The 21397-nt window shown below is 42.7% G+C and overlaps 2 protein-coding genes across 2 annotated transcripts in view; one reads left to right on the top strand and one right to left on the bottom strand.

The window, feature by feature from the left end:
- Positions 1–4134, top strand: part of CEP162 (centrosomal protein 162) — a 52870-nt gene extending 48736 nt beyond the window's left edge. Inside the window, exon 29 of the mRNA XM_066547370.1 lies at positions 3952–4134. The gene's annotated coding sequence lies outside the window, so the exon portion shown is untranslated. The remainder of the gene's footprint in view (positions 1–3951) is intronic.
- On the bottom strand, positions 229–20530 carry MRAP2 (melanocortin 2 receptor accessory protein 2). Its single transcript, XM_066547372.1, has 7 exons — positions 20385–20530; positions 15228–15322; positions 14426–14571; positions 11620–11724; positions 11067–11216; positions 5694–5793; positions 229–1459 (listed from the first exon to the last, which is right to left on the bottom strand). The coding sequence occupies exons 5-7, from the start codon at positions 11191–11193 to the stop codon at positions 1108–1110; spliced, it is 579 nt and encodes a 192-aa protein (XP_066403469.1). The 5' UTR covers positions 11194–11216; positions 11620–11724; positions 14426–14571; positions 15228–15322; positions 20385–20530; the 3' UTR covers positions 229–1107.
- Between the last annotated feature and the right edge of the window lie 867 nt (positions 20531–21397).

A 21397-nucleotide genomic window follows, 5' to 3' on the forward strand; every position in this document is an offset into this window, starting at 1 on the left:
CCAAATCTTTCACTGGAGAACAGCTGGGGTTGCAACACTAGCCCAGCTGAGGACAAAAAGAAGATGGAGCAAGCCCAGCTTAGCTGTACTTTTGGAGTTGGTCCTCTCAGCTCAAAGCCTGCTAGCACTTCAGTGGCCAATGAATAAAGAAATGACCTTTTATAAAGGCAAAAAGCATAGGAAGGTTCAGCCTGTTAGCAACACATGACACCAGCTTAACATACCACCACCATTTGCATGTAGTAACTTTATTGGCAGAAGAAAAATAGGTTTTTTCTTATTTCCTGTGATTTAGCTACTGAATCCTGTAATTACTGAACTGGGAGTTCACATCAGCAACTAGCAGGAAGAAAAAAAAAAGAAAAGAGTCAAATCACAGTTTGTGTTTAGAATTTGTGGGCAGCTGCTGAGGTGTCACTCTGAAGTATAATTACAGGCACCAATTTGTTTTTACTCAGCAGCAGGTGGTGCTAGCATTTTGTAAACACTGTAACCAAACAATTTCACTTGCAAGGTATTCCCTCTGGAAGCTTTGTAAATTGGGTTTAACCTGCACCAAAAAGCAGTTAGGGATCAGAAACTGAAGTTAATCCCAAGCAGGTATTTATTGTGGTGCTCAGCTTCAGGCATCCTTATTGGGAGCAGCAGAATCTACAGGACATCCCCAGGGGCTGTTTATTCCTGTCTTCTTTGAGATTTACACTTTGCTTGGCCAATGAATTTTCACAGACCTCCCAATGCCAGGCTCAGCCTTCACAGTCCTTGTAAATTATTATCCTTCAGAAGCTGGTCATAAGTAGTTGTTTAAAAATGAAGAACAGTGCAAGAAACAAACAAAAAAAAATCAAAAAGCAAAAATAATACTGGGCAGAAGTTTAAGACCACAGAAGGCATCAGAATAAAGCATTCAGTGTCTTACTTCTTGTCTAAACTGAGTTCTATCAGTACAGCCAGTCTTACATACAATAAAAAGCACAGGTCTGAAATGCTTTCTGTCAAAAGAGCAGGAGGCCAAGAAAGGCTTCAAACTGGACAATAATGGGGATGTTTACCTTAAAGGATTTTTCAGTCAAGGATCCAATGTTAAGATTGCATAACCAGTTTGCTTTATAAAATGATTGGTGGCTCTGAGATGAGGAGATCATCCTCACCTAATGATGAGTTCTGCTCAGTGTTCACAAAGTTAGGAATGTTAAATTTTGTAAGACAATGTAGGTCTTCCTCAAACATTCCACTGCTCTTGGGAACCTCCTGGAAGTGGGTATTACTCTCCAGACTTGGACCTTTCTGGCTCTCTTTTTCTTTGTTCATATGGTCCACTTCATTAATGCAGAAATGGAAAAGAGACTGGGATTCTTCAGCCATTTGCTGAGAAAAGACCCTCTCAGACTCCAAAGGTCTTCCAAATTCTGCCACAAAGCTGTTCATGTGAAATCTTTTTTCAGAAAGTTCTGCATTGCTATAGAGGAAAAAGAAAAATGCAGTAAGCACAAAAGTAGAACTATTTGAGTTCTTATCAATTATTTGAGTTCTTATTAGTTTGGTTTCAGGAACCATTATGATCAGGAGAAAAGGAAACCAAACAGTTTATCTACCACAGACTTTTAAAGCCAGCACTATTTATTATTTTCAGCTGAAGCAATTTTAAACCTTCATTTGTCATGACAATTTTCCATGGGAATAAGTTAATGCCAGCACTCTTAAATGGCACTTCTAGTAATCAATAGACTGTAACAATCACCTCACTGAAGGAGTTTATAGACACTCTTGGTTTCAAGTAGTAACAATTGTTTTAAATGGCTCATAAGAACAGTTTGAGAAAAGTCCTTGATAGACAAAATGTTTCTGAGGCACAGGCAGCTCTGCTCTCACTGAGGGCATTGAGTGCTTGCTTGTCCAGACATCAAACCATCTTTTCCACTGACTTCAATCAATGACATTCAGATTTCCAAATTAGGAGAGCTTGAACTAAAGACTGCTTTAGACACTGGCAGTCTTAATCCCAGCAGCCAGGAAGGATAGTTTAACATGTTTTTTGGCAGTTTTCTTTATAAATCTTAGCTCAGACCAGCACCAATCTGCATGGACTCTTGCAGAAGCCATTTGCAGCTGGGGGTGAGAAGAGCTCAAGCTAGACAGCAGTTCTACAGATTCATTCTTTGTCAGGCTGAATTTATATGCTATCATCACAAAATGCAAGTTATTTGCATTTAGAAGGCAGTAGAGGTATTCAGAGAATGAGCAATGAAACATGTTCTCAGAATTATGAATTTTTTTAAGAACTAATATGTCATACTGTTTACATCTGGAGATGTAGCAAATGATGCTGGAGTCAGATAATTGGACACCTAAAGGTCCACACAGCACTGAAGAGTTTTTCAGTGAAATTTCATTTCCTCAAGCCTGCAGCAGGAGATAAGTGCCTCAGATGACACCTTCAGAAATCCACCCACTGAAATTTTCACAGGATACCTACCATTAGTCTTTCAGGGACAGTAAAGATCCCTGCTTCTCAAAAGCTAATTTACTTCCATTACATGATGGGGGAATTCTGTCCTCACAAAATCACTTCCACTAGCCTAGAAATCAGAGCAGTTCTCTAGTTTGTCAAAACTGTATCGGCTCACTCAGCATTTCAAAGTGAACCACATAGAAGAATAATGTTCAATTGATGTAATACTGACCAGTAACCAAATAATAATCTACTGTATACATAGCAGGGGGCAAACAGCCTGAAATAATTCTGAACTGACAACTGACATTTTTGTATTTAGAATGCAGTAAAAAGCGCCACTCTGAGTTTAAGTTTCATATATAATTTGGCAAATTGCCTGTGTTGTGGCACAGGCAGTAGAAGTGGAAAATAAGCACAGAAAGAAGGACAAGCACTGTAAGCCCAGGAAGAAGTGACTGCAGAAGAAAGTTTAAAATTAATCCACTGCAGGAGTAGAATTATTTCATAGGTGTGGAAAGTGCTTTGTAATCCAGTGAAGTGTGAAGGAGCAAAGGCTGACCATGCAAAGGGGCACACAAGACAGGCAATGACAACCTAATCTTAATGGAGGATGCAAGTGAATTTTACAATGCCCCAGAATATTAAGGATCTATGATGAAGCTTAAACCTGTGCTCATGAGCAGGGAACACATGATCTAATATATAGTGATATTTTTGGATTTCAAAATTCACAAACACCATCTTTGAATTTCAGAGTGGAATTTTATTACATTTTTTTAAAACTAGACTAGAAACTAGCATAGTCTTGCTCATTACAATCTGCAATAATTTCTCAGCAGCTATCTTTTCAGCCCACTCAAGAAAAGCAGCCTCAAAAACCCCAGGTTTACTTAAACAAGATAACTGATTTCTTAAAAATGTTATCTAACATTTACTGCTTTGAGATTACACCAGCCATTATTTTGTACAAATAGGTTGCATGATCTCTTGCATTTGTTGCACAAATGTGCTCTTAAGGATGTGTTCAAATGCAGAAACAAATATGGCATGCTTTCCTCTCCTAGTGATGAATAAGAGCATTTTTTGAAAATTCAGATATTGCCAATTTTTTTTTTTCAGTTGCACAAGCTAATGTTCCACACATACTCATACATGCAAGGAAACAAAAGATAAATGCAACAGACATCATTTCCCTAACTGATTGCATTTCTTCCAGTCCCCATCCATACCCTGTCCATTCTGGTTTGAAAATGTACCTAATTCTGAACATCTTGTGTAATTTTGAAAAGTACATCCTGTCATGGCCATTTATATGTAGCCAAGAAAAGCATACTACTAGGAAAAAAAAAAACTCAGAGTATTCCACTTTGGATGCATCCATCTGAGCCCAGATACACTTAATCTCTCACATTAATGGTACTTTAAAGAGCAGCCAAATAGTCTTCCTGAAGTCAGAGACCTGGGAATCCTGTTAACATCTATTTTCTATTTTCTAGGAGGGCTCAAGGCAGACCACTAATGAAACACCAAGCCATGAACAATCCAGTCAGGCATGGAAATAGAAGATGCAGGCAAACTAAAACAAGTGGTTTTACAGGTAGCTGTTCTCCAGTTTTTATATACATGTATCAAAAATAAGAGAACCCAACTGTATTCACTGCCCTTCGCATATTCCCAGAGGATGCATGTTCAGTACCATGAGAATTTCATTACCAAATGTCAAGAAAACTGCTCAAATTTGTTAAAGGTGCCAGCTCAGCATGCATGACAAGTGGGCAACTCAGGCACACAGCTCCCAAAGCTGCAAAGAGATCTATAACAAATATAAAAAGGAATAATTGATCTCACTCCAGCAACTGAAGAAACATTATAACTAGGTGTAGAACAGAAGGGACTTCTGGAAGTCTCAAGAAAGGCAAGTCTGAATTTGGATTACATTATCTGGATGTAGAAGATGACCAAAGATGACATTTCACAAACTCTCAAGGACACTGTTCTGAGAAAATTGATGAAAAAAGCAGAAAAAAGTGGGAGATATCAAGCAGGCCTCTGCTACGTGAAAGTAAATTTTTACAAGTGTAAAAATTTTTGGCAAATATCCATATTAAATTCTCTCTATATATGTATTTTTAACTTCATCACTTTTTCCCCTCTCAGATTGTCCACATGGGATCCAGAGTCATGCTCAGCTAATAAATAAGATCTTTGTGAAAAGGAGGCAGCACACCAACAATTACAGGGATTTTGAATCTGTTTGGGAGCAATGTCTAGCTACTTCATAACAATCTGTAGGGGAAGGAAAAATACCAGCACATCAGTTCTGGTAAGCTGGATTCTTCTGATTCTATTTTCTTCTCACAGGAGCAAAACTTCAGGAGCACAGCAGAGGCACAGGATGTACGTCAGCCATCTCTTACATGGCCCTGTCTCTGGGGATGTGCTGTTACACAGAGTTCCAGAGCCAGTTTACATGTGATTAAATAGCAAAGGGGCTCCAGGAGGCAGAGACAGGCTGCTTTAGGAAATGATAAGCACCAGCAATTGCCTTTTACAATCATCTTCTCATCATTGCTACCTGCCTGCAAGCAATCTCACACTCCAGAGAGGCTTTTTATTTCCATTTCATGGCACACAAGCCTGAGAGGAGATGTGGGTTCAAACTTTCTCGGAGGAAGGGACACTGACAGCCTGCATCCTCTGCAAATGCAGATAAACCACTGAGGAAAGGCATGGTCTGCACAGACTTATCAGCCAAAAAGAATAAAAAACTGAGGACTTTCAAGGGACCACCCTGGGTTTAAAGAAACGTTGAGCTGGTCTCTACTTCAGCATCTATTGCAATTTCTCAGCAGAAGCACTCGGTCTCAGGGGTTAAGGGAAGATTTTGCAAACACTACCCAAATCTATCTTTGGACTTGAACAAACAAACATTTGGAAACCAACCAAATTCAACATCAGCACTGCATTTTATCTGTATCACTCTGTTGATATTCACAGTATCACTTGAGCCTACTTAGAACCATCCCACTAAAGGCACCTGTTTGGCAGCCTACCCAAAACATCCTTTTAGGATGAAAACACTAAAATTTCTTGAAATGAAGACAGGCTGCACTGTTTCATAAGAACAGACTATAACAAGATGGTACAGTGTCAGCACTGCCACTGCTTGTCTGAGGGCTGCAAGAGCCAGGTGTGCCACTAAGCAGGCAGGATTTGTTACTCCCATTTTCAGACTCACTCTTGATGTGGTGCTCCTGTCTTCGTCAGCAGGGTCAGGACAAAAAACATGAAGATGACAAAAACTGCAAGACCAACCCAAAATCCAATCACAATGGAATCTGGTGAAAGAAAAAGAAAAAAAGGAAACAAGATGATCAATATTTTACTTGCACTTGCAAAAATCTGCCTTCTACAGGCAGCATGAGTGCAAACCCAAAACAATTTGCAGCTCATTTCTGGGTGACAAAGGGATAATCAAATTTATCTTTATCTATTTTTAAACAGAAAGCTGCCATTGAAAATCTCATTTCAGTACTAAATTTTACTGATATCTAGACAAACCAGACAGTAGATAACAGAGGGAAGACAATTCTCTTGGTAAGTAAAATAATAGGAGCTCCCTGTGTGATGCCAGGCCTATTTCCAAGCATTGCTTTGGAACTTCAGTGCTAGAACTAGGAAGAGAGGATTATTTGATTTTCCTCAAAATCCTCTGTCTCTGTAGAGCTGAACTCCTGCTATTTTAAGTTATTTCTGCCCCAGACCATTAAGTTTCTGGATTTAGATAGATTTCTTTGACAAAATATGTTTAGGAAGACCTTTTAGTGGCAAAACAGAGGGTTCTGCAAGAAACAGAACAACAGATAAAACTATTTGCTACTTCAATAAATATCAATAACCAACAGGTACCAGATGTTTTTGAAAAAATTTCAATTTGGGTGTCCAACTTAAGTACAGAAAACTGAAACACAGTGTCAAAGGAGCACAACAGATTTAGACAAAAAAGTCAAACCAGCAGTTAATCAATAGCAAAACCAGTGCAATAGCCAAATATAGCAGCCATTGGGAAGAGCATGGCCTTTTGCCTGTGTGCTTAAACTCCATCTACTCCTCTCATTTATAGCAAATGGACCGTAGGCAATTTGCCAGCACTACCAAAAACAAATCTATGTCCACTTACAACTTCAAGGTGGGTCCACAGCTGCTCCAAGCTGTTCAGAGTTTCCAGGAATTTGATTTAGGGAGGTTCAAGTGGAACAAAGATATTTCCAGACACAATCAACTGATTAGCATGGACCAAAGTTACAGAGCACCAACACTCAATATTACCTGGCCCAGGACCCATCAGCACTGGTTTTTTTCACCTGTCATTTCAGTTAGTTATTCTTTACTTATGCAAGTATTCAAAACTTCCACTGTAGACATTCAAGAACAGTAACATACAAGCGTTCAGGAGGGAAGGCTTGGTCAGGAATCCTTTCTACCCTTACCTCTCATGACACCACCACTACCAAGCCTCAGAGATCCTCACTGGCTGTAATGTCTCACCCAGTGCAGCAGGCACAGCACAAAACTGTTGAATTTCCTACAGGACTAATTAAAGACACTGAAAAAACAAGGAATCAGCTATCCTACCTGGTGCTTGGCCCCAGCTGTTAATCATGCTCCCACTGTGAAATATCTTCCAGGCTAAGAGGCAGATGTGGAAACTGGAAACCAACTCAAACCATTCTCTCTTTTTTCTGCAAAGTCAGAATGCCTGCTGCAACTTGAGATTTTTCTCCCTGAGAAAATTCTTTATCACAATGAAGTCTCTCCTTAATCCCTTTCTTAGGTAGCTAAGGAGGCTAAGTTTCAAGCCTCCCACTGCAATATTTATTCCACCTCTCCTATGCCATATCTTCCCCTCTCAATACCTTGTGTAAAATAACTGGAATGTGGTTTGAGTATAGATCTCTGTGATGGAGGGGGAGGAGATTTTAATACCCCTTTCTGCTTAAAGCATTCTGCCATGAGCTTTTTTCTGTAATTCCATATATTATGTGCACTAAATTACTTTCAGAATCATTCTGTAAGCACAGCCTGTATTCACTGGTTAAAGATGTACCTTACCTTCCTAATACAAAATAGCTGATCCTACTGGACTTGGTAGTACCTGAAGATTTAATCTAAAAATAAGTACTGCCTTTAAAAAAAAAATACCATTTAAGCATTTATAGCTACAAGTACCTTCCAGTTAGTCAGACATGCTTGGATGGTATGCAGCTGCATCAATAACCAGAATGTAAAATGCAATCAAGATGATTTAAAAAGTATGCACATAGATTATATCAATCAAGCTGAAAAACTTAACTAAAAGGAAAAAAGAAAAAAAAAAAAAAAGAAAATCAAGGCTCCAGTAAACTACTGCTCCCCACAAAAATCACACCTGCTATTGTGTGCTGAATAACAAGACTGTTTTTTGGTTGGTTTGGTGCCCCTGCTCCCAACATAATTCTTAAGTTTACTGAGCCTAATGCTACACCTTCCTTGCTTTATTGTGCCTCCTGACACACCTCCAACCCTCTGCTGTATAAATTACATTGTTTGAATTCATTTAAAATTCAAGCAGGTATCCTGAGTTCTCTTCAATAGTTGACTTAGGTGTCACTCACCTCAGTGGAAATTATTCAAACCTACTAAATTCTAAACACTTACTCAAGATTAACAGGACATAACGCAACTTTTGTTCAACAAATATGGATGGTATGAAGGACATTTATGCTGCCCAAAGTTACAAGTAGATATTCATAGGATACTTTTACATTATCAAGTTGCAGTTTTGACTTTCCTTTTCTTCATAATACAGATTCATAACATCTTGGCAGCAGTTCCAATCCTCTGATCATTGCTACCTATTTTTCCTCTCACTAGCATAACTAACATTCTGAGGCTTCCTCATTTTCAAAGGCACAAAATGTGATTCTGTTCTTATCTCTGCCAGTCACAAGTATCACCTGGCTATCTTTGTCTATTTACTTTCTAAAGCTTCAATGTATAAGATATCTAGTCCCTACTTTTCCAGATTTTTTTATTTCTAGTTCCTGCCTTTGTTCTCATCTTATCACAGGGGTTCCATACTGTTATCTCCTTATCACAAAAGTTTCATACCTTCTTGGTGTTTCTCATGGGCAGCTCCTCAGAACACTGGCTCTATTCATCACAAAGCAGCCAGCTAACTCCAGTTCCCTCTTTTATAGTGCTCTTCTTCTCATTGGTTACAGCTGTGGCCTGTTAAAGTCAGGCCTGTTCCTAATCTTTGATAATTGGTCCAGCTGCAACTCCTTAGGGGTAAGATTACTTTCTACACTATCTTTATTTTCTTATATTCTATCCCACTACATGCCTTCACTTCTTTTCCAACAGAACAACGGAACATACTTTTTGCCTTTTTTTTTCCTTTTGCAGTCATATATTTGAAACATCACTGTGGCATCTTTTTTTTTTCTTTTTTTTTGTGTGTGTGTGTTTAGAAGATTATTTTGTCAATCCTTTTTCTCATGAGTCACTTTGAATACATTTTTCTCTGCTTTCAGAAAACAGGCTTCTGAATTTCTTTATATTTAAATCAAATCACATATACTGGAGTCCATTCCCTGTTGAGCTTTCCAACATAAGTTACAAGCATTCATTGACACCTTTTCTTTGTAAGTATTCAAGGTCTCCCTCTCATACAAGCCTTGTTTAATCTCCTGTCCTTCTCCCCAGTTTAGGATTTCAGAGAGGTTCATGTCTGATCACATTGCCTCCACATCCCACAACAATCTCAGCTCAGCTGGCAGTAGCTGGAACAAGAACACACCATGTCAAGAAGTATCATCCCATACACAGCACAGACTATTCCTTTAGTAGATTAAGCTCTGCCCTCTGGAGAATGCATGCAACAACAGTGAAGTAAACAGAGCCAACTCCAATCTATCAGTTAAAGCAAAAAAAGAAACAAACAAAAACTAAAGAAAATCCACCCTAACTAGAAGGGACTGCCTAGATCACCGATTCAAGTACTACTAATGACATCTTTCATCAAGCTCCACCTGAAAAGCAGTTGTTACTTCTGTCCCATTCTCTAAGACCTGTTCAGGACCTTCTGCTCTATGAACAGTAGACAGGGAAGCTCAGCTGCCATGCTCAGCATGGCAATAACTTTGGTGGCACTTCAAGACCTGACTTGCAGCTGTGCCTTCTGCAATCCAGAGGCAGATGTCATTTATACCTTTTTGTCCCATCATGCTGTTTGAGACACTGAGCTGAAAAGAAGATGTGTACATAACATTTCAGCTGATCTTTGCAACCAGTAATCTTTGCAATCAGGTTTAACCTCTGATTACGTGGAAGAATGGAAAATAAATTAAAAACATAATGAAAGCTAGCCCACATTTTTCAATTACCTATCACTTGTAAAAATAGACAGTAATCAGCAGACTTTTTTGAGGGGAAAAAAAAATAGATTCTACTCTCTTGTTTTTTCAGAAGTGTTAGTCATTTCAACAAGTTTCTTGTGTCCCTTGCAGAGCCTCTCCAAGACCCTGTGACTGTGTAGAGGGAAGGGAGATCAGCCTTTCTGGGCTGCTGTTTGCCAGTGCAGGCACTACTTTTTCCCAATCTGAATGCTCATTGGGACAAATGAGACAAAGTACGAAATCCATCCTGGACCAGTGCTCCAGCACTGGATGGGAACCCTTCCCCCCCAGAACTTTGAAGTCTGGGAATCAAATCCTTTCAGGGTGTATCTACCTCAGAAAGAAAGAAACAGGATGGGTTTTTTTTCTCTTCTGCAAAGTGCTTACAAGACCCATCAGGTAATTGAGTCGGTTTCTGTTACTTTTTTTCTCCCCTCTTTTATTGTTTGTCCCTCACAATCATCTCCTCTAAAAGGGAAGATCATCAAATCCATTGTCTACTTTTTAGAAAAATGTTGGTCCAGCTGTACTAGCTTGTCCTAGTTCAACCTTCTCCAAGTTCCAACCCACAGTTTTCATCTTTCTGGTACCTATCCTCAATTTTTTGCTTCTACTGTAAAACAACTCCAGTATTAACAGAAGTGAATTTAGCACACTCCTCCTATGAAGAAAGTACCAATGGCAAGTTTGTTCATAAGGCAAAAATTCTTCTCTTATTTTCAAGCTTTTAAAAACCAAAAATTTATTTTCTTTTAGGAAAACCAAACACAGGTAATGCAGGTAAGGGTCCCCACCACTGCCTTTTTACCATTAACAGAAACAAATACAAACAAATAGAACCAAAACAAAGCAACACTGATCTTAACAAGTAGTCACCAGAAACAGCAGTGTATCTGTATTTGTTGTTGTTAACTTTTCCTGGCAGTGAGATATTCCTCAGTATTGACAAATTCCTACCACAGCCAATAAATCCATGGTTCTCTCATGCGCAAGTCAACAAAAGGATACAGAATAATAAACAATAATGATGATCTAATAAATAGAGGGATACTGCTAATTGCAGAGAATCCTAGGAATTAGGAGAGAAATGGTTTTGTACAATATTCAGTCACAAGTGAAGAACAGGAACACAGGAAGCTGAGCTGCATGAAGTGTGTCTCCACTGAACTTACACTTATGAGCCTTCAGGCCTTCAAATGACACTGGTCCATACTCATAGTACTCATAGTCCCAGGTGTAATCAGAGTTAGACAAGGCTTGCTGGGAGGTCCTGTTAGAGATCAGCCTCAGGGCAGACATCTTGCACCTCAGCAAATACAGACCTGTGGATATGAGAGGTGTTAATGGAGACTACAACACCTAGCACAGCTTTTGGGGTTTTGTTCTTTCTCATCTATTGGGTCACTTCCCCACCCCTGCTCCCAAGAGCAGCCACTGCCTCTTCAGACAAGGCTATCCCATCCCCTCCCATTCCTTCCCCTAATTGCAGACACAGACTCTGGGGCCCAGTGAAAGGCAACCAAGATGTTTAGGGAGCTGAAGCACAAAGGGTTTGTTCAGCCTGGAGAAGAGACAGCTGCAGGGAGACCTCAGTGCTGTTTTCACTTAGAGGGTGCAGAGATGCTGCTGCCAGGCTCTTCTCAGAGGTGCACAGTAAGAGGACAAGAAGGAATGGACAAAAATTGGGCAATGAGAAATTCATATTAGATAAAAGGAAAAGCTTACCTGATCTAGTCAAACATGCTTGGAGTAGGAGGTTGGACCAGATGACCACCAGGGGTCCCTTCCAACCTAAATTTCTCTATGCTGATAAAGGGGCTCAATATGCCACTACAGAAGGAAAAGAAAACAGGAGTGATTTCCCTCACAGCTTAGCAAAAAGCTGCAAAGCAATACTGAGCATCATGAAATTATCTTGATAGATATTTCTGTCATTACCACCATTCTGTACTGGAGCCTTGCATTTTGCAGAGTAATTTTTTTCAGAATATGAGACAGTTTTATGCGCACCAAAAGAAAGCACATCTCTGCACAAAACATGTGCTGCAGTAGCTGGAGTCAGGAAACCCAAATTGAAACATATTTCAAAATACTTTTTGTGAGAGCAAGCTGAGCTTTGGGTAATTCTGGATTCAATTAAAACCCAGCAGGATTGACTAACGCTTCATGTGCTAGGAGAGCCATCGTAAAGAACAAAAAATCAGGCACAAAATAAGAAACACTTTCACTCAGGTACTATGAACAGCATTTCAAATTTGTAAAATAGTTCTTTCTGCAGCTGTTTTACCATGACCAAATGCTGGCAGTAATGCCTCAAAGCAATTTTAAATAAGTAGCATGCCTGAAAAATTACATTTCACACTTAAATACAATGTTCAGAACTTTAAACACATGCCAAAAAACTTGACTGGCAAGTTATAAATCTTTTAAAACAATAAATGGATCTATTTTTCAACCCAAACCAATTGAGTTTTCAGAATGAGCAACCTGACAGCAGGAAAGGTGAATGGGTGGGCTGGGGAGAGAATTGACCAACCCCATTCTTGGATCAGGATAAGAAGCTTCACCACATTATCCTCACCCTCCCCTTAGCTATTTAGAAAGCCTCCAGCATTAATAAATAGCCTGAAGCACAGAGGAGAAGGAGAAAAAACATGGATATCATTGACAGTGCAGTACATGGCTGAGGATGTTTTCCATCTTGTACTTCCAACCCTTTCAAAATGGACAGAGAGGAAGAGGTAAGTCTAACTAAAAGTGCCTGTGTTGCCAGTAAAGTTCCTCCTTGGCTTTCCCATTTCTTCAAACTAAAGAGAGAATGCCTGATTAAGGTTTAGACAGAAGCTTTCTTATTTTAATCAACTAAAGCAACTGCTGCCTCTAGGAGAAGGAAGTGGCACAGAGAAGACCCTAGGATCCCTGTCCTGGTTTGCTCCCATCTCAGCTCTGTCAATTGTTCATTACAAGACTCTGTGTTTTGTTTTCAGGGTTCCCACCATCTTTTTCCCCCTTCTCCTCAATGTTTTGTTGATGACATGTCTCTTGAAAACATTGATTAGTCCTGTTTAAAGGCTGGTTTTCTTTTTTATAACTTTCCAATGAAGCATTTCATTTCAATATTCCTCACATGGCATCAATAATGGCCATTGTCTCCTCCCTCCTTTTAGTATTGCAAAAGGAGCTGAAATCCACTTGTAGAAAACTTCAGAATAGAGTATGGGAACAATCTGAATAATGTTGTTTCTTCCACTTTAAGTGTTTCTTCCCACCTCAAAGCAGATGGGATTCACTGGGCCACAGGCAGAGCTCTCTCCCCCTCTAGTCTCTAGTGTCCATTTATGATTTATGGGGAGGATAGCCACTTCCAGGACACAAAGAATCTGTGTCCTAATAGGTTAGGATTAGAAGCTCCAGCCTTTCACCACTGACTGCATGCATGTGGAGACTTGCTTTCACTGCAGACAAGCCACTGTCAGAGGGAGAGGTGCTAACAAAAACCTGAGTCACCAGCTCTCTGGCTAATCTGTGCTTTGAAGGACATATAAATATGCTTCTAAATCAACCAGTAGAGCTAAGCATAAGCACTGCTCCAAACCAACTTTCAGCCCACTTGTAAGCTTTGTCTGTCTGAATACCTCCAAACACTCGGCCTCAACCATGCAAAAAGCTTTTATTCTACTTAAAAAGCCAGTCTAGCATGGTGGTACAAGGACCAGCACAGGGGAAGAGGTTGCTGTTTAGACCATGTATCTCCTGGGAAGAGCAAGGCAGGCTGAGCTGGCAGAGTCAGCCAGCAGCCTGTCAGGTGCATCTGCCTGGCTGCAGCAGGTCATGCAGGGATTCAGGTAAGAGGTAAGAGCTTCTAAGAAGGAATTCCTCCAGGAGATGCTCTCAAACACTCTTCTGTCAGATACAGAGAGCCATGATTCATCCCACAGCTCTGGAGCTTCACAGTGACCTCCTCTAACTGACTTGGCTGAGGGTTTTTCTGGAAGGTACAGGAGTCTTCTGAGGCAAACATGAAAGCCCCTCTATTGATTTTGATGTGTATGGATGCAGCCAGGCTTTCCTCATTCCAGCTCTCTTCTTTCAGGAGCAAGTCAGGAACAAAAAGCTTCACTTTGATTATTTGAGAAACCCCAAGGCAGGACTTGTGTTCAGTGCTGCCAAGCAGAAATTTAGGCAGGTCTGCATCCTAAAAAGGGCAAGTGCTCAGGGCTTTCTTCTGAAGCATTGGGTTGCTCTCTGCAGATAAAAGTAACCGGATGTTCCCCATGGAGACCCAACTGCAACTCTTGGAGTTGAATTATGCCTTCATGAGACGTTGTTTATAATGTGTATGAAAGTCTGTAAGGTCTCAGCTGGCCTGACAGCTGCCAGTGGCACCTGGGCAAGCAAGTCTGTCTGTCTGTGTTTGCGTAAATCCCACGCCCTTGAACAGCAGCAGCAGGATATCAAACTCCGTGCAGCTGGACTATTTTCTCCAATCTGAACGTCACTGATACATTGCATGAGGCTCTCAGCCATTTACCTTTCAAAATGAAAGCAAAACTGAACACACACCACATTTGCAACACAACTTCATGGCTTCCACCACTGAGACCACAAAGGCATATCTGGTTTTGTGTATGTCTGAAACTGTCCCTGTAACCAGCAGCAACTCCCTCCGAAGCTGACCTGCATGCACAGAAAGAAAACCATGTGGATTGTTAATGTACTCTTTGCTTCTGGAGCAAGAGAAACTCCCAGTATGGTAGACACACAGAGCTTGGTGAATTTTCAGTCACAAACTACATCTATTTTCCACATACTTCTGCTCTGCTTAGTGCCACAGATTCTAAGAACTCAGTGGTTTTCAAAAGAACAAATGAACAAACCATTGCCCGCTTGAAGACTCTGAAGATCCCAAGGCCCAGACAGGGGAAAAATGAAGGAACATTTCAAACTGTGGGAAGTCCCAGGCTGAGAAAGCTTAGCACTACACTCTGGTGCATCAGCTAGGCAGTACAATTAACCCAAAAGTTGTAGGCTATGAGAAATTAACAACTCAGGCTGTTCCCATATCTTTGTTCTCATACCAGCACCAGTATCGTGCATGAGGGAAAAGGGAGTCAGCCACCCCCACATTCCTTTTTACTCCATCCCAAAGACTAGGAGGTGAAGGCACAGAAAAAAAAACAAAGGAGAAAACCAACCACAAACCTATTTACACTGCTGCACTGCCTCAGCTGAAAAGCAATCCAGACCCCATCTTTCTACAACCCTACCACGTGGCTTTGAACAAGCTGTGCCGCTCCCAAGCACAGACAGGAAAGTCTGCAGGAAATACTCACCTAAGGGTCCTTGCTTCTTGCTAATTCTCAATACCCTAGGTGGGCAGGGTTTGAGTTCAAATTTGTGATCTTTTCAAGGGAATACGCAATTCCACCTGCAATAAAAGAGAAGAAAGCAACCGATAAAAACGAGTTAAATTTAGGGGGAAAAAAAAAGAAGAAAGATATCTGAAAACTGACTTTACAATTAAAAATCAATCATGAATGCCAACTCTGATACATAGGTCTTTTCTTGGAGAAAAAAGAAAGAACAATGTTAACCATGGTTATGTTTGTTACTGATGTTCACAAACAGCAATGTCTGAACTGTTGCACTGAAGTAACAAGAATAATGTTGGATTCAGCACAAAAGGAGTTTATAACAGTGGAAAGGAAAAAAGCTGATTTAGTCACTGCTTAAACTGTGAACTAAGGATGAGGGGTTACAGTTACAGACATCTTTGCCTCACACCACCATATTACACATCATATAAAATGCATTTTATTATCCTATAACTGTGCAATGTAAACTCCAACAACAAACTTCTCTTATGCACTCCACACCATTATATACAATTTGCTTGCTAACTGTATAGTTGCTGTTTGTACCTACTTAAAAAGTGATGACATTATGACTTCAAAGAGAAATTTAATAAAGGTTAAAGAGATTTGCCAACTATTTTCCTATAGACAGTAACAATATAAGCAAATTATAATAATAAGTCCAACTCAGTAGGTGTCACCTGGAAGTTAAGGCAGAAACTAATATGAAATGATACCATACTATGAGTTCACTGACAACTGTGTGGTTCTAAAAATGAATAAAGCAAATACTACACAAGCCCACTCATTAGCCTTGTCTGAGAAGGCAGATGAATTATACATAACATGGTATCACAGAACAACTGCATTCCTCTTTCTCTTAAAATTTTCAGGCCTGCACTGACAGTAAAGGGACATGGAATTGCTAGTAGGGAGCTGCTGGGACTTGTTCCCAAAACACACACTGAAGCTCAGCTTAACTCCAGTACCAAAAGCTTTAGATACTGCAGCCAGTCTTAAGAGACAGCATTTTCTAAAAGTCTTAAAGATTAGCCATAATTCCATTCATTTCCTGCATCTAGGGCAGGATTACACCAACAGTACTGAGCCTATTTTCCTCTCCCCATGAAAAGCCAACCTCCTCTTAGATGTGCAGGTATGGCAGCCTCAAACCCAAGTTCCCTCAAGACCAGAAGAAGCCCTATCAGTAAGCATTAAAGTACAGACCCCTTTTCAGTCCTATAATGTTATAAATGCTGACATCAATAGTATATATACATATATTCAACACTTCCCAAGAGAAAGTCTGCCTTTCCCTTAGCTATTTATAATAATGCCTATTTTAACCTTTCTCACTGCCATTTTTTAACCTCTCAGGCTGATTTGTTGAAAATCCTGAAGTGAAAGAGCCCTGGCATATCTACTAATGAGGTAAGATTAAACTGTAAAGCAAGTTTTAATAAATGTTTATTTTTATTAGCTTTATTCTCACAGAAAGCTCTGTGCTGAGATGGGGTTGTTCTGAATTCCTTTCTAGTCTGAAGTCTGTCAATCCAATACCTTATTCTGAGCAGAGAGAAAGGAAAGCTCTCTCCATCTGCTCTTACTGATCAGCACACTGCAGGTCAATTGGAATGGCTCCATCAGAATATGATCTACCTGTAAGAGCTGCTTTTAAAATACCTCCTATTTCTGGTACCATGTAAGAACCTATTAAAAAAAAAAAAAAACAACAAAACCAAAAAGTCTCACAGTCTCTACAGAAGGGACAGAACAAACACTGCTATTTTTTAATAATAAAAGATGGTATTCCATTTGAAAGCAAAAAAAAAAAAACTCACTGAGAAATTATTTCAATGCAGAGGGTTACCAAACTAGGCTGACTCAAATTGCCTAGTCTGCAAGCCATGAAGAAACCCTGGAAGCACAGTGCTCTGTGTAGCCAGAAAACCCAAAGAGCCCAAGAACAGAGGCACCCAGGTGTGCTTCAACAACCCCACCTACACCAACCATTAGTGACAGGGGCAGACTGAAGGCAGGAACTACCCTTGTGTGATTCCTGGGAAACTCAGCAGCGATTAACAGCTAAAACTACCTGGGCTCCCTCGGTGTCAGAGACCCAGGGATGCCTGGGGATGCCCCCAGGGCTGCTGCTGCTGCAGCACAGGCAGCCCAACCAACCTGCAGTGTGCCAGGCTTGGGTTCAATGCTGCTGCACAGCCCAGACAATGGATGAGGGCCATCAGGCCTCATTTCATAGCTCTGTTTTGGCTTTGCATCAGTGAAAAAGTCACCACAGAGGCGGACAAGCAGAGTGGAAGCCAATGACAGTTTCCTCTCTCCCATTACAAAATAATTCCCTAATCTTCACACAGCATTCATCTGGTCTGAAGCACAGGACACAATACGCTTCCCACAGCACTTCTTCACTTCTCAAAGTCTTCCCTGCAAATATAGTTCTGTTCCCAGCCTCTGCTGAAGCCAGAGCAAGATAAACCAGGTGGCAGGGATGAAAAAAGCCCAAACAACACAGGTATGATAGACCATTTATCAGAGCTACTCCCACACTCGGGTACGTCACAGCTGGGGTTTGACACTGCTATGGTGGAAAAACCTTCAGCTTGTTCTTTCATCCACACAGGGCCTGGAAGCCATAATCTCTCAGATGCAAAATAACACATGAGCTTTGTAATTTGAATCATATATTATATTTCATCAAGAAGTAATAAAACAAAATTATAGAGATTTTCTTTAAAATGTCCACACCTACATGACAAATATTTTCTTAACTTTTGTAGTTATCCTACAACATAATGCAGAAATATTTTCTTAATTGGTTCAGTGACAATTTTAAGCACTCGCTGAAATGGAGCTGTTCATCCAAAGTCAAACAGGTCTGGGATTGTTTCAAACAAGAATTGGGGGATTTTTTCCCCCTGTCTTTAAGTCTTCTCTCCAGCACTGCTGAAGAAGCAAACAATTTATTGTGGTGCCTCAAATACAAATTTCTCCTCAGGTAAATCAGACAGCAGTACACAACTCACAGGCACATGTCTGAATTTTCCCATTCTTATCCCTGCCATGTCTCTGTGCTATAAATAATTAACTAGATGCCAAGAAAACGTCACTGAACCAATACAACCACAACCCACTGCAGTGATTACACAGAATAAAGCCTTCATTTTTTGGTAATAAGATTTGTGGTATAATTTTGCCAGTAAGAGCTCCTGTTATAGGTACAAAGACTTTAAATTTGATTTAAACTCTTGAACAAGCTGCAAGTGTATCATCTGTGTTTCACTCAAAAAAAACCTTTTCCATGACAAAGTGTACATGGGAGACCAGGGAAAGAGTAGGTAGTAAATTATTTTGTCCAGCTATTAATATTCTGGGGGTTTTTTTCCTTAAAAAAAATCTTGCAAAAGCTTGATTTATTTTATATATACTTGGTTGTGATTGAGACTCCCAGAATGTCTCATTATTTTGACAAGAATGGAGCCAGGCTGTCCTTAGTCAATGGAGACCTGCCATTCCCCTGGCATTCTTCCAGGCATTTACTCCTGTGGACAAAATTATCTTGACTCTCTGATTAAGAACCTGAATAGAAAGCCATAAATGGACAAGAAGAACAACCAGGACTGGGGACTATTACCTTATTATCTCTGAGTAGAAACCAAAATATCTGTTTGTTTCCACAGCGGTTACGTAAATCTGCGCCCCTGTGTGCACAGCCTCCGGCAAAGTTCTGATGAGAGGACCAGACCAAAACAGGGAGACACTCCAAGACAGAGCAGTGGGCTGGGAAACACACCTGGAAATAGAAGTGCCTCAGTGCTCCCTCCAAAAGTCCAACCAGCCCTGCTGGGGCAGTGTGAGGCAGCATTGCCACTGCTGTCCCATCTCTCTACGAGCTACGCCTGTCACAGAAGTGCCAAACTTGTGGTGTGTCTACACTTCCAGTCACTGTCCAGCTTTATGAGCCAAACAAGGTTGTATGGCAGGATGAAAAGGGAACAGGGACTGCTCAGAGAGAAGTTTTGTGAGCTTGTCACTGAGGTGATTGTTCCCAGCAAAGAAAGAATGGCAGACAGGTCAAGAGAGAGCCCTGAACTTAAACACCAGTCACTGTCAACAGAGGCTGAGGCCAGAGGAAGAAAGCACTGAGATGACAACTGTTAAAAACAGATTGTTAAAGGAAAAGGAAGAGAGGGAGGGGGCAGGGGGAAAGTATGAGAACCAACAGACTAGGGAAGAGCGCACAGAGAAAGGGAAGAAGGCAAGACAGAGCAGGAGAAATAATTTAAGGCTGTATTGAGGAGAAATGTTCATCCCTTCAGTCTGAAAGCACAAAGGAAGAGAGATGTTACCTGGAGGGGGAAAAAAAAGGCAAAAAACCCCACAATAAACACACAACAAACTTATCTTGGAGGTTTATTTCCCCAACCATATTTTTTCAAACGTTTTCGATTCAATTGTTTAATTCATTCAAATGCTCAGCAGTCTGTGGGCTTTTCAGCTGTTCTGCTTTTCAATACAGAAGGAATCACTCCGTTAGAAATTCAGAAAGGAGACACAAGCTTTTCTACAGCTGACGTTCTCCACATCACCCAAATGAACAATGCCACCTCCTGCATCTTATTATTATTATTATTTAAAATGAAAGAAAAATTTGGCAGAGTACTTCAGACCTTAAGGCTTGCAGGAGCCGCCTGGTGCCGGCTCGGAACAGCCTCGGGCACCTGTTACCCGCGGGCTGAACTCCAGGCGCTCGGGGCTTCCTGCGCCGCCCAGCCCGGCCGGGAGCACCCACCCCCGGGAAGGGACGGGCAGGGACACGGCGGGGCAGGGACACGGCGGGGCAGGGACACGGCGGGGCAGGGACACACGGCGGGGCAGGGACACGGCGGGGCAGGGACACACGGCGGGGCAGGGACACACGGCGGGGCAGGGACACACGGCGGGGCAGGGACACGGCGGGGCAGGGACACACGGCGGGGCAGGGACACGGCGGGGCAGGGACACACGGCGGGGCAGGGACACACGGCGGGGCAGGGACACACGGCGGGGCAGGGCCGTGCCTGTCTCTGGCCGCTCGCTCACCCCCCGCCCGCAGCGCCGACCCCTCACCGCGCTTACCCCGTCGGGCACGTCCGCCCGGCCAGATCCCGGAGCGCCGCTTCGTCCCGGCCGAAAGGCGCAGCCCTCCCGGAACGCCCTGGCCCCGGCGAGCCCAGCCGAGCCAGAGCTGCGGGCGGGATGGAGCGGGCGGGATGGAGCGGGCAGGATGGAGCGGGCGGGCGGGATGGAGCGGGCGGGATGGAGCGGGCAGGATAGAGCGGGCGGGCGGGATGGAGCGGGCAGGACGGACCGGGCGGGATGGAGCAGTCAGGCTGGAGCGGGCGGGCAGGATGGAGCGGGCGGGATGGAGCAGGCAGGACGGAGCGGGCGGGCAGCGGGCAGGATGGAGCGGGCGGTTTGGAGAGGGCAGGATGGAGCAGGCAGGCTGGAGCGGGCGGGATGGAGCAGGCAGGCTGGAGCGGGCGGGATGCCGCCGTGGGCTCGCTCCTGGCCGAGCCAATGAATCAGCAGCGGGCGCGCTGCCCCGGCCCGCGCGGGCGGCATGGATCGGCCGCGTGACGCTCCCGCTCCAATGGGCAGCGCGGGGGGGAGCGCGGGAGGGAGGGAGCGGCCCCGGGCGGCCGCAGGTGCGGGCACGGAGCGGGGCCGGCGGCGGAGCCGAGGCGGCCGCGGCCGTCGAGGGGCGGGAGCGGCGAGCTCCAGGCGGAGCAGCGGCTGGGAGCGACACCTGCGTGTCGCTGGCCGGGCCGGAGCTCTCACATCCGAGAAGAAACATCGATTTTGGAGGAGTCGGGATGGCGTCCCCTTCCCCCGTTCCCACCTGGGGGCTGAGCGGCCAGCGCGCTTGCACATGGGGAATCTGTGAGCGGGAGCTGGTGGGGAGCAGTGAGGGTTGTTTAAGGTGCTGTCTCAGCCGCCAGGAGGTGGAGGGCAGTGCCATAAATGTTCAGGGATCTGATTCAGGTCTCTGGAACCATAGCACAGGATGGATCCGGTTGGAAGTGAGTCACGCGGTCCAGTCTCTCTGTTAAAGCTCGGTCATCCCAGAGCACGTTGCACAAGATTGCATC

The sequence above is a fragment of the Molothrus aeneus genome, chromosome 3, assembly GCF_037042795.1.
Source record: "Molothrus aeneus isolate 106 chromosome 3, BPBGC_Maene_1.0, whole genome shotgun sequence".
NCBI classification, from domain to species: Eukaryota; Metazoa; Chordata; class Aves; order Passeriformes; family Icteridae; genus Molothrus; species Molothrus aeneus.

Bases quoted from the DNA above. Each gene is read 5' to 3' on its own strand.
- MRAP2 (XM_066547372.1), bottom strand. From the start codon at position 11,193: ATGTCTGCCCTGAGGCTGATCTCTAACAGGACCTCCCAGCAAGCCTTG. The intron at 5,794-11,066 runs GTAAGTTCAGTG...TTCTTTCACCAG, and splicing joins AGGCCTGAAGGCTCATAAGT to ATTCCATTGTGATTGGATTT. The intron at 1,460-5,693 runs GTGAGTCTGAAA...TTTCCTCTATAG, and splicing joins ACAGGAGCACCACATCAAGA to CAATGCAGAACTTTCTGAAA.